This window comes from Blennius ocellaris, assembly GCF_963422515.1.
Source record: "Blennius ocellaris genome assembly, chromosome: 12".
Taxonomy (NCBI): Eukaryota; Metazoa; Chordata; class Actinopteri; order Blenniiformes; family Blenniidae; genus Blennius; species Blennius ocellaris.
In genome coordinates, this window is record NC_137661.1 from 20930186 (window position 1) to 20950199 (window position 20014).

Below are 20014 nucleotides of genomic sequence, written 5' to 3' on the forward strand. Positions count from 1 at the left end.
TTGATAATAAGGGGTACCATATTCCTAATTACAGCAGAACGGTTTCACTCAGTGTTTAACTGATGGTCAATTATGAATAAAAATGTATTGAACTGTTTAATCTGATGTGAGATTTTGCAGGTGGACCAGAAGGCGAGATCGATGTTGGCTGTGCCGCCTACCAACACAAAATTAAATTGTTTAATTTTAGTAATTATGTTGTAATGATGGCCTAAGAGCAAATTACTAAGGTTTTTTTTTTTCCACATTTATTTTTCTTTGCGATAGTGGTGAATCAGACAAGGAAGGGGATGCGACAGGTTGACTGGTTTTCTTTCTTTTGAATTCAATAATTTTTTTAGACAATGTTGTCTGTTTGGAGTATGATTGTGCTGTGCTTAGAGCTTTAATTTCTTTAGTTCATAAGCATCCACTCATATTCACTCAGTTTGAAATGAATGACCTTAGAGCATTTTAATTATGGGCGTTCTACATATACAATTGTTTGGAGTGATGATTAGGTTTTGTCTTCGTTTGTCTGCCTTATGTGTTTTAATTGTTTTGTGTGTTTTGTTATTTTATTTATTCATAGGGTTAGTGTTTCACTGGGTGCCGCGGTTGGATGGTTGCTCAAGGATCGTGGGGGAATTTTCCCGTCGAATGTCACGAGTACAACATCCTGACAGGTTTTTCGCCCTCACAACTCTGATGGCTGGTGGTTTTCATATTTTACTGTTATGTTTTTTTGGTTTTTTTTACATGCTCTGCTGCTCTTGCAATGAAGAAATGTTGGCTAACCTTGTAATTTTATTTTCTTTTATTCGTTCTATATTCATCAAAACAGGAGGGAATCTTATGGAAATTTTGTTTTCGTCTCAAAAGGAATGATGTGCAAGTTCACAGTCTGTGTTTCAAGGATGATTTGTGTCAGCACTTTTGAAACCTCTGTGCCACTTTTTGTATCCTTCAATGTCTGTCCTTGAAAGATTCACGTGCTTCCTGCTTCCTCCAGGGGAATTGTCACAATAGTTATTTTTTAGTATTTGTACTATGAACTTATTTTATTACTGTTCAGTGCAATATAGTATGTTTATTTCTTTTCTTTTCTTTTAGCACAGATGCCAGCATTTCACTATTATTTTAAAACTTCCATAATGATGACCAATTACGCAGCCTATTACAGTAAACACAAAGTGCTATATATTTAAGTTATTTGGATTTTCAGTAACATTCACTTTAAATTTTCACTTGTAACCGTTGACAGGCATAATACTGTGATGTGAGAGGTTAAAGATATCCAATGCCTCAATTTGCAATGTAATAAAAATCTTTCACTTCTGAGACATTGGGCCTGCTGAGAGAAATTATTTTGCATGCAACATGGCTGCGGTTGAGTTTGTTTTAGTTTCATTGGGTTGGTGTAAATATTGTATCAAAAGTGCGGCAGAGATGAGTTATGACCTTCAGAGTGACAGCAGTAGATGAGGGAGAACAGGAAAAGACACCGAGTGCAGAGATGGCACACAGTCTTTACTGTGAGAATTTTCTGTATGCCTGTGATGTGTTGATCGACAGTGAGTGTATTGTCTCGAGTGAGTTTATCACACTTGAATTTGCTTAAATGTCTTACTGTCCTGAGTTTCAGTCCAAAAGACTGACATTTGTGTATGCTCGGATAGAGATAATTGACAAATGATTTGACGATTACATCTGACTAATATTTGTAGTATAATATAAAGCATATGAGGCTTGTGTAGCCATTACAAAAGTGCATTTTACTAATAAAACAGCTTTCACAGACAATCAAATATAATGAATAAGAGATGTAGACAGGGAAACACATCAATTCACAGACATAAAAACCTTTGTCTCGCCACAATCTTTCTTAAAAACAATCTTTAGCTGCTTCTTAAAGGTATTTATAGACTAAAAGCATTGTAAAGAGAGAAGCGAAACATTTGAGAGCCACTGCCTGAGGACATCGGCCACCTCTCATGCTAAAGTGGATGAGAGGAACAACCAACAGACCTCAGAGTAAGAGCAGGTGAATGAAGCTGGAAAAAGGTCAGAAATGTAAGATGCCAGCACCGTGTCAAGCTGTAAAAGCAACCTACCAGTACATTGTTCCTGAAGCAATCCCAAAAATGGACTGGTAATCAGTGAAGAGAAGCTAAAACTTGACTGTGCTGTTTTGGAGAGTTAAGTTAAAAGCTGCTATATTCAGCACAGTCTGAAGACAGTCGAGTGCTTATAAAAAAAATAAAAAAAATAGACACATTTGGTTGTTGCAGTAATCTAAAGGAGAAAAATGAAAAACATGAGTGACTTTCTTTAATTTCACCTTTCACACGAGGGCATTCTTGTCAAACAAGCAATTTCTAATTAATTGTCTGGAGTGCTCTTACACAGGCGTTGCTTAATGAAAAATAACACCCAAATTATTTGACGCTTGGCTGGAGCTCCAATATGCTGCCTGATCTGAGGGTTTATGTCATTATATGTAATGGATAATGATGCTGTGTCATCAGAAATGGCAGTTGTTGCTGAACACTTAAGATTAGAAACACAACAGAAGATCAGAACATAATTACAATTGCTTGTTGCTGAGCTGAAGAAATAACTACTGATTGGATTACTTTTACTTGTTTGTTGTTAAGTCATAACATAATTAGCATATGGCAGTACTGTTGTGGTGTTGCTCTTGCACATTATTTGAATTGTCAGCACTGTGTCAGTCAGATTGATGACTGATTCACTGATTAGGTCAAAGTATACAGAGTTGCTGCTAGAGTTAGCTGTTAGATCTGACCTGAATATGTTATTTCCCCCCCTGGTCTAGTGTACGTATAACGTGTGAAGCAAGGAGCTGTCCATTTTGCAATGGCTCTTCACCGCAAACACCTTTAGCCTATGGCTTTAATAATACACTTATAAAAAAAAATGGATGACGTATGGAGAGTCTAAGGATTGCATAAACACTGAAGACAATAGTGTTTCCTGTTTACGACAACGCACAATCGTGGACATTATTAGATTTTGCACAGGGATTTTAATAACCTCCCTGTGTTGCTTTATGTCCTGACCAAAAGGAGCTCATAACAGCTATGAGACGGCTGTGGGCGGAAGTGAGAGCAGAGAAGCTGCTAATCAATCCTCAGAGACAAACCAAAAGATCAATTCATAATCCATGATAACGTCCGGGATTTCTTACTTATTGAAGTAACAGGCAGCAGGGCTGAAAAATAATTGAGCTCATTTGCAAACAGAAGACATCGATCCTCAGAGTACCACCCCCCCAAAAATCATTAAAATACATAATTTATCATATGTTGGACACACTATTTTTGGTATAATAGGTAAAAGGGAAAAGCTTTTCTGTTCATCTCTTTTGAAAAGCTTTTGTATAGCACGAAAGCTCACAAGGATTGTATGAGTAAGAAAAGAGGGAAAAAGACAAACACCTTGAGCTTCTTATCAGCTTGTGACAACATCAAATGGATGGAAGGTGTCTTGGTGCTCTTTTTTTTTGTGGCATTTTTGGGAAAGGAGACTTGACATGGCAATACTGTATTAGGCACTGTGCCTGTATATTACATTGGTTGTTCTTCCAGGTGTATTGTGCAAATGGCTACTGCTCAGTCCAGAGTCAGTGATGTAATGAAGAAAACGAGAGCTAAGAACATTCATTTATTTATTTATTTATTTATTTATTTATTTATTTATTTATTTATTTATTTATTTATTTATTTATTTATTTATTTATTTATTTATTTATTTATTTATTTGTTTATTTATTTGTTTATTTATTTATTTATCTATGAGTGCAGACTAAGGATGTTGTGTGACTAACTCTCCTAATGACGAACATTTCAAATAAGACGAGTTCACTACGTAAGTGAAATTCTAACAATATAAATTGTTATTGATAACATACTTTTCTCTGAGTTTATTGTGTTTAGACTTTACTAAAAGTCTATTTGATGCCTTGTCACTTTTGCTGAAAGCCACTGAATTCCAACTGCAATTCTGTTGTGTGCATGTATGTGTTTGCATAATGACAACATACGGATCCTGATTGTGATGAACAGATTGTAAATTGAATCACTGGTCCTCTGACTTTCACAAACACTAAGTACTGGATGTAAAGACGAAGAAGGAAGGCTTCATCATTGTGTGTATATGTTGTAGTATGTATGTATGTATGTATGCACATAAAATTCAATTCAATTCAATTCAACTTTATTTATATAGCATAACAGTCATTCCTATGTGCTTTTAACAGAGAAAATAGAAAAGCCCAACATATCCATACATCTACAAAATGTAACTAAAAACTACTACTCAGGAATCACAAACAAAGCAACAAGACACGGGGATAAACTTAGTGTTGAAAATAGACGCACGGGGAGGCAGAACAGAAATGAACACTTCAAAAACCTTCGCCCCTCTTCACATATAACCTTTTCAATCTGCTATTAGCCACCATTTCTTTGTGAGTGGGTGCTTGTCCTGTTGACTTCATGAAAACCAGCAGCTACTATCAAATCATTATGCCTGTGTGAGATGAGTCAGCACTGAGTACAGAAAGAATAACGAGAACAATCAATCAGGCACAAAGCTTATCCAGTTTGATGAGAGATTCCATGCCAGAGAAAGTCTATTTGCATAAAAAAGATACTGTGTGTGTGTGTGTGTGTGTGTGTGTGTGTGTGTGATGTGTGTGTGTGTGTGTGTGTGTGTGTGTGTGTGTGTGTGTGTGTGTGTGTGTGTGTGTGTGTGTGTGTGTGTGTGTGTGTGTGTGTGTGTGTGTGTGTGTGTATGTGTCTGTGTGTGTGTGTGTGTGAAAATGAAGGCAGACAGATGACAAGAAATATAAATGGTAAAACACTGAATTCCGACTATGGAAGTTGTAGCTTCACTTCAAATTGAAGGTTGAATTTAAAATGAGACAAAATGACTTGACAAGTTGCATTATCCAGGATTAATCAAATGTTTGACTTGTTATAATGTAATGTTGTAAAATATTTTGTTAAGCCATAATGTGATTGGAATTCAACAGTTTGACGTCGTAAGCTGCCATAGCACGGCTGCCCAGCAGAGGACTGGTTTACCCCACAATGAGAACATTCACAGTTCAAATCCAGGGGTTTGCATGTTTTATCTGAAAATGTCTGTGTTGTCTCTTAGTACTCTGACTTCTTTCTAAATTCCAGAAACATACCTCTCAGGTTATTAAGTCACTGTAAAATTGCCCATAGGTGTTGTTGATAGGTCTAAATAATTTATTTTTGGTATATATTCACAGCAAAAAGCCCAGAGTTGAATCAAAAGTTGTTGCAAAGTTGCTGAAGTGCTGTCCTGCATCATCATTTATAGGAAAGATTAGAGGAAACATTACCCTGAGCCTGGGAAGGAATTACATGTAATTTTTGGGTGAACACAAAAGACAGGAACATACTGTATCTCAAGTGGTATTTTTTGCGGTCCACCAACTGAATCCATTTACACAAGTTTGAAAAAATACATTTGAGCTTTCAGGCTAATGCAGCTGCCAGCTTGGCTTTCAAAGAGTATGAGGTATGTGTGCAATACTATTCTTCTTCTTCTTCTTCTTCTTCTTATTACTACTACTACTAGTACTACTACTACTACTACTACTACTACTACTACTACTACTAGTACTACTACTACTACTACTACTAATAATAATAATAATAACTTTGAGTTTATTTTACAAGTCAAAAGACAAGTTATTATTGTTAGTCATTGCATTGTTAAATTTCTGATAATGACTGCTGGTTATTCAATTAATTTTTTTAAATCCTATTTTTACCTCTTGTGTCACATTTGTCATATGTATTAATTTCCTTAATGACAATTTAAGCTCAGCATTATTTTTTTTATTAATTTCACCAATTAATTCTTTGATGCCTTTCTCCTTAATTATTTTATCACTTTAGCAATGAGCTGTCATGCACTTCTAGTTGCATGAAAAGGGGCCAAAAGAAAACAAATTTGATAAAGTTATATAGTTTATTTGATTTATATCATTGGCAGGTATGTTCATTTTTACATGGTTTATGACAACACAAATTTCTAAAATGACATGCTCGTTGGATAAAACTGATTATCCAAGAAAGGGAGTGGCAGGATCTGGTTATCCATTGACAAATTCTGCCTATTTCCACATTTCACTCAACAATATCATCCATAGGATTATTTATTGACTTGTTATAATACTTAGTTTATTTTTCAATCTATTTATTTATTTATATCCAGTAGAGCTGCACTGTCCAAATTACAGCGACGCTGTGGAAATCTAACACAATGAAAATCCCATCTTGCCATTCCACTTCAAGCATGCTCTCAATAAGGACACAAGGCTGCACACTGTGAGGATAATATTACAGATCTTTCAAGATAGAGCTCTGTGGTTAACCTGATGAGAAAAGCTTGAGAGGGGATAAATATCAATTGTGTAGTATTCCCTGGACATAGATGTCTGACCAGGGGGGGGAGAGAGAGAGAGAGAGAGAGAGAGAGAGAGAGAGAGAGAGAGAGAGAGAGAGAGAGAGAGAGAGAGAGAGAGAGAGAGAGAGAGAGTAGCATCGTCATTTTGCATTGGAAATAAATAGTGGTGTTTACCATTGGGTTGAATAGATTTACAGTGGCCCAGGTCTCCAAGCAGATATGAGATTGTTGTAGTTTAGCTACATTTTGTATGTGTTTGTGGAAAAAAAATGCTTCCTGGTGCTTCAAGGACAACAAAGAGTTCAAGACCACAGAGTTCAGCCTGATGAAAGAGTTTCTCTGTGTGTGTATGAGATCACAACAAAGAGATGCTCACAGAAGTTCAGATAAAGCAATGCAGGCTTTTTGAAGTCATGTATGTAAATGTGAACACGGGGAAACTACAAATGAGCTGCAGCTTGCAGGATTAATAAAGATGCCTGGATCTGAATTCTGAATGTTTTGACTACTCTGTCTCATGCAAAGCGTATTTCTCCTGTCATGAAAGGCATTTTACAAACGAAATTAAACGTAAATTATGATTTTTGGGCAAAGCTGATGTTCCCAGTTTGCATTTATGCAAAGTGTGTAATTTGTTCTGTAATTATGGTGGTCATTGTCACGTGTCATCATCACTTTCAGCGGGAATCTCTTCATCTCATAATTTTCCATGGACTGTATGGGTGCAATTAAAATGTTTAATTGCGACTGATCACATTTCACTTTATTAAACATTACATCAAGACTACAGTGTCTAGTCCCTTTCTGTGTTCATCATACTGTTTACGTATCTTGCCGGTTTTCATCTTTCCCGTTTTATGTTGACACTCACCTGTCTTGTCTTTGTGACTGCACACTTGCTTTTCTTCTTGCTTTTCTCTCTTCTTGTCATAGTGTCAATGTGACTCCCACTTCTGCAGTGTATACGTAGCCCTGCATAAAGGAAACTGACATTTCAGGGCATAGAATCAGTTCAAAGCGTGCTAAGGGGTGGGACTAGTGCCACCAGGTGAAAAGAAAAACTGAAAAACACCAGAAATAGAGCAGATGCCTGGAGAGCAATTAAGTTGATATTTTGAAGGTCCTGAGCTCTAGAAGGTAAATAAGTGTGTGCCTTACTTCCTACAGCGCAACTGTAAAAAAAAACTGTTAAAGGAGGTCCCTGGTCCAGTGTCCCAGCCATTCCCCGAGTAAATTACATGCTGGAAATACCCACCATTGTCTTTTTTTTTTTTAAACATCAGCTAACCTTTGTAAATAGGTCCTTTTAATCCAATAAGGCAGAAGCTGCTGGACTGTTTTCTCGTGTGCAAGACCAAAGCGAGAATCGATTTTATTTATCTTTGGTTGTTTTCGTTTTTGAAATGTGTCATAGCGATGCAGAACATGTGTAAAGTCCATGTGCAGAAATGATTTTTCAGTTCTGTTCGCTCATTCCCAGGTCAGTGTGGGATAAATCTCAGGAAAGAGCTTCTTTGGACACAGAAGCACAAACAGAGAAGATTTTCTATTCCAGGGAGCTGTCAGGTCAATCCTACCAGGTTCCAATCACATAAATCCAAGCTAAAGATCAAGATGGCTTTTGGTGGTATTCTCTCCACATACTTTCAGCTGTCTCTGGCTGATGGCTTTGTCGTATTTCATTTTCACAGTTATGCCCTGATGTCAGGCGAGACATACAGCGATGGAGCCTGTCACTACTTGTCTGCAGTGGGAAAGCCTTTCTACCATTTGAATAACCTTTATCACAACTGGCATTTGGATACAGCGTACGACTGAACCTCTCCTAATTTCTTCGGATGGAGGTCGAAACCACATGCAAGGAGCTGACAGTAACAGGAGCTGTTAACATTATTGAAATCAGTTTCTTTCAGTGTAAATTATGGTTGTTGTTTTGTTTTTTTTCTTTTAATTTCCTTCAATTTTCTCGACAAAGGCTTTTATCTTACACAACCCTGAGAACATGACTAATCTTATGTCATTTTCACAAATGGGACAAGCTCTACTTGTTCAGATGAGGTTTTTTTTCACATATGGAAAAACTACCCCCACAAGCCAGTGAGAACATAGAGTTGCTTTTTTTTTTTTTTTTTGCAGTGTCTCATATTCGTCATTTTTTTGGGTTATAATGAGAATGTATCACTGTTTTTTTCTGCTCTGTCTTCCTTTATAAGCTCAGTCATGTTGCCAATAGGAGCGAGCAAACCCAGCGTGAAGAGAGCCTTAATCACAGACAACTGAAATAATACTAGTACTAATACTAATACTAATACTAATACTAATACTAATACTAATACTAATACTAATACTAATAATAATACACGTAATTTGAAGTGCACTTTACATTTGTCAAAATCTCAAACTGATAAAAACAATCAAATATAGCTAAAAACAACCATATACAATATTTAAAAACAGCAATAAAAGTCAAGAAGAACTGCAAAATCAAAAGGGTGTTTAGTCCTTTTAAAAAAAGATTCAGCAGCCCACGTTTCCCTCAGATGGTCTGGAAGCCGATTCCACAGGCGGGGGGCAGCGGAGCAGAAAGCCCTGACACCCATGGTGCTGAGTTTGGTCCTTGGAATAATAATTGTGATGAATTATCAGAGCTGGAGGGAGCCTGTAGTGGTGAGTGGGGTGATCAGTCCCTTGAGGTCGGGTGGTGCACTGCCATGGATGTATTGGGAGGTGAGGAGGCAGATTTCGTATTCTGGCAGAGACGAGGAGCCACTGGAGGGATTTCAGAATGGGTGTGTCCAACCGCGCACAGTAGAAGAGAGTGGGATGTCCTGTTTTCTCGCTGTTCAGTTGTAGGAAATGTTGTTCGATCCATCCCTTTATCTCCTCCAGACAAGTGTGGAGGTTGAGTCTGGGGTTGAGGAGGACGCTGAAACAGAAGAGGAGCGAGGTTCACATTGTTTCAGGTCTGCCCTCGTTGTACACGAATACATATGTATTGTCATGTTTTCACTTTCGTTAGTTTGAAAGAAGACATTGTGACGAGACCAGACCTTGACAACTATATAACACATTGCTGATAATTGTTTGTTGACTGTCATGGTAAGTTATATTGTGATATTTTACAGACAATATATATCCTTTAGAAGATGTTCAAAATGATCTTAATGTGTTTTTGTTGAAGAAGGTGAAATCATCACACTTCGATATGTTAATTCATGAGTAACAATCCAAATACACTTCAGCAATTTACCTCCCATCTGCACAACAGCCACTACTACACTACTGTTGAGAAAACCTACTGCACTATCGTCCCGATTGATCCTTTTTAAGTATTATGCAGTTTATCAACTCTACTCACACTTTCACCTTCTGTACATATAATATGTGATGTCATCAGTGTTGTTGTAATTCAGTTAAGTTCTATTAAAAGTTTGTTGTAATAATGATGAATAAACATCCTGGAATATGCTTGTCACTGTAGTATGTATTAAGTGACATATATCATGGGTAAATAATGTTGAAAGTCACTCCAGTTTTTGGGGAATTTTATTCAAAGTTTTCAGAGATATCAAAAAGTATAGACAGAGAATTATTGTTGAGCAAAAGTTTCTCACGGACACATACAGTATGTAGAAGAACATTCCATACTTTGTAACAATTGTGTTGTTTGTCAACTGAAATAACATATTAGCAAACCAGCAAAAGATTACTTTAAGAGAAAATAATCTTTTTTTTTCATCTTTCAATTAAAAAAACGAAAAAAACACCAAATTGGAGGGACTTTTACATACATGGACATCATCCTAACACACTGTACAGTAAGGCCAAAGCTTTTTTCCAGGACAAACCAAGTAGGGCTACATGAAAAAAAAATCTAGAATGTCCATTTTACCTTTGCGAAAAAGTCTAACTACAATGTTGAGATTTTTTTTCATCGTGCATTTGAAACAAAAAAAAAAGTCAAATGATCATTTATCACAATAATTTGCTTAAATAATCACATTAAATCCTGATTGTACACACGTAATTCTATCTATATAGAGTTACTGTCTGATTTGACAAATGATTTACTTGATTTTTTAGAGATTCATAATATATAGTGTACTTTGTGACAAAAGTCTTGTAAAACTTTTAGACATATATGAAATCATGCAGGTCTAATTTGACACTTTTTTTTCTTCTTGAAGTGCATGATGAAAAAAAAGGTTTTACTCCTATATTTTTCCTTTCTCATAAGTGATCCTAATACTCTTCCGGATCAAAGTGGTATACACAAGGCACAAGAAATAAAGTCCTTTTCATGGTTACATATGCATCTGGTTCGTCTTAGTGTCTTCATGATACATGCATCTGTTATCTGGTGTTGAAGAGTAAAAAGGCTCAGCTTGTGCAAACGATGCAGAAACAATTGTTCATATTCACTGCTTTGAAATCACACGACAGGGACAGTGCAGCACACAAACAGGATGCAGAAAGGAAACGTATCGACAGTGTCAAATAATTTTAACTTAAAATGTACAACTGAGCTTTAAAAGAGGCGTAAGAAGCCAGTCGCCCATTTGGTGCCTTGTTGGGGAGCTGCCGAGTGCCCAGTTTAAAAATAGTCGGTTTTAGTTTTCCTAAACTTTGATGCAAATTCACAGAATGTTAAACTATAAATAGTCACTGTATTTTATTGAAGTTCATAATGAAATATTTGGGATATTTTGTATGCTTGACAATCCAACTGATTCACAGTTAAAATGTTCACTAAAATATGACTGGTTCAATTCTCGTATCTCCCTTATATGAGCATTGTCAAACACTGAGCTCAACAAACAAGACTCACAAACAATATAAAAGCACATCTAAAAGTCATTATGTAAAGGCGTCACTGACACAAGAAAATATATGCATTGAAAGCATGTTTTGTTTTCCTTTCATAGGGCAAATAAATGAGAAGTACCTGACATGTCTCATTAGTTTGATTTGTGAGCTGGAGGTCAGAGAAGATGTGAGTAACGTAATGAGGTCACTGACAGATATAAAATTAGTGTCAAAACACATTAAAGCATTTAAAAGAAGACAGATGGGTAACAATATCATAAATCTCTGACCTGTAGTAAAATCCATTATAAACAGAAAAAATTCAAGGTATTTCCAAACAGCTTCACCTTTTATACCTATTGATTGTAAGATTGTTCATCCCAGTAGAGGCCACACATTTTAAGTACACTTTTATATTGCTTGTATATTTGACATTAAAAAAGAAAAAAAAAGAAAGAAAAAAAAAGAAACAGCCCCTGTTGCTCTTTGCAGCACATTTCTAATAATTTTCAAACACGTCTTAGTAAATATCTGGCAGCTGGTTGTAGGTTCTGTCCCAGTATCCTCCAGAAAAGAGCCAGTCCTGGGAGCTGTTGTGGGGATTTGGTCCCTGTTGAAACCACCTGAAATTATAGCGGAAAAGTCAGCATCCATATATATATATATATATATATATATATATATATATATATATATATATATATATATATATATATATATATATATATATATATATATATATATATATATATATATATTAAAAAAAGAACAACAACAATAAAAAACAAAGAAGAAAGAGAGGGAAGGTCAGGCATGCATCATCTAAAGGTTAAAGACTTCTATTGAGTTGGCAATTTGGATTGTTTGCTTGTCAGCAGGCCTGCACCAGCTTGAAGTTGCCTTAACCCCTCAGCTCCATCAAGATCACTCCAATTCAATTAACAAAAAGCAAAGAGGTTGAACCATTTTTCCTGCCAAATCTTGGATCGGATCCCGACCGACCTCCGGACTGGGGCTCACGCTAGCAATCAGTTGGCCATCAGACCCCCCGATTAACAGCGTTTGAGGATATCACAAGCAGAAAACTAGAGTGAAGAGCAACAGCAAAGTAAAGCTGTTGGCAGAATGGATGAGGTAAATTCTTCATGGGTGACGTGCATGCGCACCACTTACTGAGCTTTGCCGGTTATGCCAACAACAAGTGTGGCACAATTTAAAAGGCTTATCTGGCTTTCCGGTGGTGTCACATTTAATGTCAAGAAGCACTGGCAGAACAAAACAAAATATCAACCAAACAAAAAAAAAAAAAATGCTTGAGAATCTGTTGATAACTCCCAACCCTCATTTTCAGAAATAATATGGAGTTCCCTCCTTTGAAGACCTGCACTTGTGCTCAGTCGTTGACACATTTATTGCGAGGGTTAATGTAAGATTATCACCGCCAACCATTCACAGGCAGAGTAGGAGGGAACATACTGGAAGCTGTGTAGCGCTGCATTATGTAATAACGGTGCAATATGTAATAATGTAATACATTTTCAACTCATTATGTAACAACACCGCATTTTGTAACGATCTGCTGAATTTTCTAATAAACGTTGTTGCATTTTGTAATAACTTGCTACATATTGCAACAGTTATTATAAAATGGGGGTGCTCTTCTTTTTTAAGAAAATGTTATAATTTGGTGAATTATGTAATAAATCATCAAAATGCATGCCTTATTGAGAAAAGCCATCATTCCATCAGAATAACATTAATCATTCCAGCCTAATTAGGATTTTTTTTTTTTAATTAATACAATTTTCTTTTATTTCTGACATAAAAACTCTTGGTGCACTGAAGTTTTTTGCAAGACATATACACACATGCATTATGGTATGTAATTACTATATTTGATACAAAGCATAAAAACACAAAAATTATGACATCTTGCATTATTATTACATAATGTTCATTACAAAATGCGGCGTTATTACACAATGAGTTGAAAATGTATAACATTGTTACATATTGCACTGTTATTACATAATGTGGCACTGCAGGGTGATTGAGCCCTCTGGCTAACGTTTCATGTGGAAACGGCAACAAGAGAACAAAACTCTGTTGTTGCAGCAGTTTCTAAATCAGGAAAAAAGCCAAAGTAGAGAAGGATGTGAAATTATATTGATAAGGTTTTTGGTGCTGGATCTGCAAGAGCATTTTGTCATAAATGAGAAGAGTGAAAAGTAAAGACTGGAATAACGTAAAATATAAGACCTTTTACAGTCACAAGGGGAGGGTGGTTTAGTGAGGAATAAAGTGGCACTCCTTTGGTGTGTCAGTAATTGCATTTATCGCCAGTGAGTGGGGGTTGTCTTGCTGGTGAGAAGCTGATTAATAACATAGTGTGTTCACAGTGATTCCTTATCAGCAAGCCGCTATATCTTAACAGAAAGCGAATAACAATCACAGTTAAGATTTGCATAGAGAAAATGAAGCGCTTGCCAACATTAAAGGTCACAAGATTGTGTTAAACGTCACTTTAGTCAAACAGTTCTAACCTTGGGCCCAGGGGAGGACTCCTTAAGGCAGCCGCAGAAAACAAAACAAAACAACAACAACAGAAAGAATGAAGGCAATACAAAGATTCAGCTCAAGCATTTCAGTGTGAAACAGTATGGGCAAAGATGATAAATACGCAGCATTCAGTGCAGAAACTAAACCTTAAATACAATGAAAAATGCACGAATTGTAAGGCAAAGGCTGGATTAATACTTCATGCATCTCTTTTATTCTTTAAGATGAATCCAACATGCATGTGTTTTGTTTCTTGCAAAATGGATGCAAATTAGATTTAATTAATTAAACAAAAATCCAATCAGTAAGCTATTTTCTCATTGCATGTTCATACTTGAGATATAATGGCTGATGATGATAGAAGGGGGCTATGAAATCAACTCTCTCCAACTCATGGATTCCGCGTTATGTACGTGACTACCTGGAACCACTTGGTTGTAAAACGTTACCTCATCTTCCAGTCCTCGTCTGATTTGGAGCGGTTTCTGCGAGCAGCTCTCTGCTTCTCCTCAAGCCTCTTCTTCTCTTCGCTCGCCAGATCTAAAGGAAGCATGACACGGTTGACTTACAGATTTCAGAAAGAGGATTATGTATGCCTCCTCGCCAACGACAGCCTGATCGTACACGAGTAGTTACTATAAGGCTGGAGGTGTTCCGTTATCACTATACAAGCTGGAGGTTTTATACTATCAGCACGACTGCCTGCTCTTCTTGGTTATTGGGAATATAGTTCAGTGACCAATGTGAACTCGCGTTATGCACTTTGCCTGATAACATAGCTATCGTAACCCCATTAAAATTGTGACGGGAATGCCGTGTTTGGCACTCGACACACATCAAGGGGTCTCAATTGCTTTGTGGAAAGTGAATTGTCAAACGTTTTGGGGGAACACAGGAAATTGCAGAAACCACTGAATGAAACAGGAAGTAAGGGTGCGGAAAAGGAAAAAAAATCCTGTGTTGCCACGAGGTGTTCAGGGGACTTGAGGGAAGATGGGTTGGATCTGTAAAATTCCTCTATAGAAACATCTCTTAAAATAATATATGTAGATTCTAGGGGAAATAAAAGTAGAATGAGTTTCAATGAAGTCTTATCTGAACAATAATCACCTCTGAGACTAACATTGATTATAGCTGTTTTTCTGTGTGTGTGAGCAGTACCCCATTAATCCTGAACTAACTTAATTTCCCTGGACTCCAACAGTGATCCTCTGTAAATAACGTATCAACACATGAGCAACCTTAAATGAGTGGTTGACTTTATAAGCTGTGTTTGAATGAATAACTCCTGGATCTCCTGCCTCCAACTACCTAGTGAGTGAAAGTGCTACATTTTAGATAAGAAAGTCATACTTGTTATTCACTAATTTTTTGAAATTGTACAAGAATGATAGCTACCGATGTCGCCGTTTTCCATCGCACGAATGTCCGGCCTCAGCCTGCAGTCAGTCTGGGGAATGACTCCCTCCATCTCCTTACGGAGCTCATTCAGTTGCATTGCAAAGGACGTGAAGCTGTACATCTGCATGACATATGCATAAACCCCCCCCCCCAAAAAACAATAAGTTAACCTTTTCTCTTCAAAAGGCTTGAATTTGTGCCTCTTTTTAACGCTGCACACTCTCCACCATTGCTAGTGATGAAAAACATGAAAAGAGTCGGTGGGACCTGGGCAGAGTTTGCTGGTCTCGGCTTGATCCTCCACAGGAGCTGGCTGCCAGGAATCATCTCGACAGTGTCTGCAGCCGGTGAAGGAAGCTGCTCTTGGTCCTCGCTGCAGCCCTGCAACCAATTACAGACATCAAAGACTTTAAGACAGAAGTGAACTGGTGTAAAAAAGTCTCATCTTACGGTACATTCATATGTTGCTGCTGTTGCTTATTTTTAGGTTTTGTTCACTAATGCAAAAAACTAAATGTCCACCTCTGCTTCTATCTTGCAACTAAATTCTGTTGTGATTTTCAGTTGCAATAACTACAAAGCCTCCCTTTGTCTCTCTTTAAAAAAAAAAAATGTATAGATGTGGAATCAGATTCTTAAGTGTTAAGTCTTTCCTACCACTTTGCTGCCTTTTTTCTCTTCTGCTCCTTTTTTGTCATTTTTCTTATGTGCTTCAAAACCAGCAGGGTCAACCACATACAGGCACTCCGTCCACTTGCCATACAGTGCACAGATCTTCTTTTTACTGTGAGAAAAACACACACAGACACCTGTTAGTTTTGGTTAGTGTACAAAAAAGAAAGACAAGAAAATATCCATTTATAGAAATGTGATATATGGTAATTTAAGCAAAAATGAAACATTTCCAGCTGTAAAGAATAACAAATGTCTTGTTTCAGACTCGTTCAGCATCTGATGTCATACTGAGACAACAAAGAAGCTTTTTCTCATCTCACTGCTTGTTATTGGCGTCTCTTGTTGTTCAATAACATTTGACATTGTCATTTCCTGTATTGGGTCCAGCCCCTCAGGTACTTTATTAACATGTTGTACAGCACACATTTTGTTCTTGTTCCTGTGGTTTTGCATGGTTGTTCAGTCCCGTCATTGGCTCTGCTTCTCTTCAAGGTTTGGACTGAAGCATCTTCTTCTCTTGTTGCCCTTTACTGATATTTAGCATTTAAAATATATACTCTTTTCATGTTCAGCATCAAAGCACCTTTCTATTTTGTACAGTCTTAAATTAAACAGCTTTGAGCGGCTTATTGATAAAATACTAAACATGGAAAAATAAAGCATTAATAATTAAATGGCATTGAGAAGATTAGCTATTTGACACCAATTACAAATCCCTATAAACACAGAATAAAACCAACCCTGCTCTGCATTAAGTACATCCCTGGCTAAGTAGCATACAAAAGGTATTCAATGATGAATAATTCTGTGTAGTAGAATTAGGAATGAGGGTTTCGTAGGTTTGTGCATACCTCATTCCTACTCAACATTCAAGAGTATATAATTAATGGATTTTAATTGTCAAATCAACCTTTAGGAAAATCATATTGCACCTTTTGTCCAGAATATATCCATCAACTTTGTGGAGTTCTTTTCCAAAAAGACCACAGGGTTTGAAGTTCAGGCAGCATCTTTCACCAGTTCTGAGTGAAAAAAGACAAACAAATTAATAAATTGCAACTTCAGTCTCTCTGTCGAGCTTCTTCTGCAACGTCCTTCAAATGTTAATACAAATATTTTGTTCTCACTCAGTTTGGACACCAATATGCCTATCTGCAACCACATTTACACATTTGTTACCTGTGTACTGTGATACTACCCAGAAACCAGCGAACAACGTCACACATCTCTGTATAAAGAAAAGCTCTGCAATGAAAGAAGGCTTTTTTTTCTGAATTTGCTGCTTAAAATGAATGCTTTTCTGTGCAAAACAACCTGAACCTTCAACATTTCAGTTTTTCAAATATGAAAAACCAGCATGAAACTATATTTTATTTATTTTGTTTGACATGTTTTAAAATAGGCTTTTGCAGCATCATGATATTGAATATATGTTTTTGAATTATCTTCTCTTACCTGTGGTTGACCACCTCCACATTTCCATACTGCTCAATCCACAGCTGTCCCACAATGATGTTGTGAACACAACATGTGGGATTGGTCCATGTATAAGCTTCATTGTGTCTGGAAAAGTTAATCAAGGAGGAGTCCTACGATTGTCACATACACACGCCGAGAATAGATTTCGTTTTAATGAATCTGCCAGGGATCTCAGCTCTTACTTGGGCAGCTCCAGTGTGATGATGCCTTTTGGCTCAGCTTCCACACTCTTGCCCCAGAACTTCAGTTTGGGGTAGATGGATCCATGAAACACAAAGTCTTTTTCGAGACCCTCAGCGTGGAAGGCACTGACTGGAGGGTGATGGCTGACCTGCTCCGATATGAGCCTGAAACCCAGATCCTCCCTGAGATGATGAGAGATTGTGTGAGTATCAGTCAGCGTGTTGGGGGATGAACAAATACACAACCATAGTATATTTCATAAGTACAGACGTATAATTTACAGTTATAGTAAGTGAGACCAAATATAAGTGTCTTTTGGCAAAGAAAAACATCTTGTAGTTTGTATTTCAATTATGAAATGCGCAAAATGTAGAGCAAGTCCCAAAATAATTAGAGGTGCATTTGGAAAAGTAAATTTGCTCAGTTGAATTCAAACACTTCCATTTAATTAGAACTTAATATTCAAGGGCTTTTTTTTATGAAATAATGAAAAAAAAAAAGTATTTTTTTCAGCAGAGGCCACAATTATCACAATTCAATGATTAAAAACTCATGAAACTTGCAGGTAGAGATGTAGACAAATACACAAGTACTTTTGAATTTTTAATGATTTATTTTTATTTATTTTTTTAGTTCCATCTCAAAGTGGTCATATGCATTGATGATGTCACCACAAATGACCAGGAACTGCACAGTCCCTCTTACCTGATCAGCTCGTAGGTTTCTCCCAGCAGAGGGTTGAAGGGTTTACCTGTCCGTTCCCACTGGGACGCCACTGCAGACACAGCAAACGCAGCCACACACTGCCAACAATGCAAAAAAAAATTAATAAAAAAAATGCAAGCTGTAATTTTAAAGCATATATGCAAGCTATACCTCCAATTAAAACTGTGTCATGGTGTTCGAGAGGCAACTACCTTCATTCGCTCGATAGAATCTGAGGATTCGTTGGCCTGATGGATGAGGTACGTGTGCTCCATGTACTCTGTTAGACGCTGCAGGAAACTGAGAGGCTCATTGAAAATTACGGGCATTGTAATTTTGGACAGCTCCTGAATGAGACATATAAAAGAAAAAAAAGAAAGTTGTATGACAAAGAAAAAAACCGTGATATGAGTAGAATTGAAATATAAGTTTTCTGTACTCATAATAAAATAAAAAAGCTTTCAAGGTTTATTCAGATTTTAACTGCAACAGTTATCATATTCTGCAAAAAAAAATGCTTGTTCTTTCTATAATGAAGGTTGAGACTCTCTTTGCTGCGCTGCAACGAAATGCATTTCAATATCAGTGTTTGTCTCTCTTCAGTCGCCTCTCTCTCTCTCTCTCTGTTTTCTCAGTTCTCTCCGTTATCTCTCTTTGTTCTCTCTCTCTCTGGCTTTCCCTCTGTTCTCTTTTTCAGCCTCTTTCCTCTCTCCTTCTGTTCTCTCTTGCCAGCTCTACTTCTCTCTCTCCCTCTTTGTTCTCTCTTTCTCTCTGTTCTCTGGAACGAGAGGTCTGTTATTTGCAGTGATGCCAGTAACGCACTACTAAGTCCGTTTCCTCATGGACTTAGGAGTCTGGTTGACTTTTGAAAGCAAGTAATCAGTAAAGTCACTTTTTAAAGGAGTAACTAGTAATCACTAATCCTATCACTTTGTCAAGGTAACCGTGGCAACACTGGTTATTTGTACCATCAAATCTGAAGCGAAAAGGATTAGCTTGTTGTCTGATGCGTGTGTGTTTCCCTTCCTCCGATCCTTTTATCTCCTACTATTTGGTATAATTTGATGTCGGTATAAAGATTCTGCGACGGTTTCTTCCTGGTAAAAACAGTTTTCCTTCCACTGTCACCAGTGCTTGTGCAGCTGTTGCTTGTTTCTGTATGGTCTGATTAATTATAAAGTTATTTGAAGTTTGTTTATCACTTTCATGAAAGTTCAAGATGTTCATTCTGGCCCCGGAAGAAAAAAAAAAGATATTATTGAAGTCAGAGTCGTCTGGTCGCATCAATTCAGTAAAGCTGAATATAAAAGGTCAAGACACTGGGCTGAATGTCACTCTAAAACCAAAGCAATTTACTGGACATCATTCTCACCATGCCGATGCAGTTCCTCAGGATACTCCAAATGCTGAAGTCATTTCTTGAGAACATGGGTGCAGGTAAGCTGGTCCTAAATAGCGCAGAAACATACAGCAAATCGGGTGTTTCCATTTAGTATTTCCCTCGTGCTCATACTTTGAAATGCACATTAAATCGAAGTAAATGTAACAAACATTAAATGTCTCTGAGCATGCCTTGAAGTGACTCCGCCAAAGCCTCTGATGCACTTTGATGCTCACAATAAATACTTCAACTCACACAAAGAGCAAACAAACCTGGTCAGCAGCCTTGAAACCATTAAGAGCACTTATGCCTTGTGAGTGAGAAAGTCACCTTCAACTGAAGGTTTGGAAACTTTTTTTTAAAAACTCCAAAAGA

At 37.1% G+C, this 20014-nt stretch overlaps 1 protein-coding gene across 1 annotated transcript in view; it reads right to left on the minus strand.

The window, feature by feature from the left end:
• Window positions 1-9997: 9997 nt before the first annotated feature.
• Window positions 9998-20014, minus strand: part of osbpl1a (oxysterol binding protein-like 1A) — a 28503-nt gene continuing 18486 nt past the window's right edge. Inside the window, 11 exon segments of the mRNA XM_080506230.1 lie at window positions 9998-11879; window positions 14265-14355; window positions 15214-15337; window positions 15484-15597; window positions 15874-16000; window positions 16824-16913; window positions 17347-17454; window positions 17553-17735; window positions 18259-18356; window positions 18471-18605; window positions 19631-19706. Of these exon segments, the coding sequence (XP_080362356.1) occupies window positions 11777-11879; window positions 14265-14355; window positions 15214-15337; window positions 15484-15597; window positions 15874-16000; window positions 16824-16913; window positions 17347-17454; window positions 17553-17735; window positions 18259-18356; window positions 18471-18605; window positions 19631-19706 (1249 nt within the window). The 3' untranslated portion in view covers window positions 9998-11776.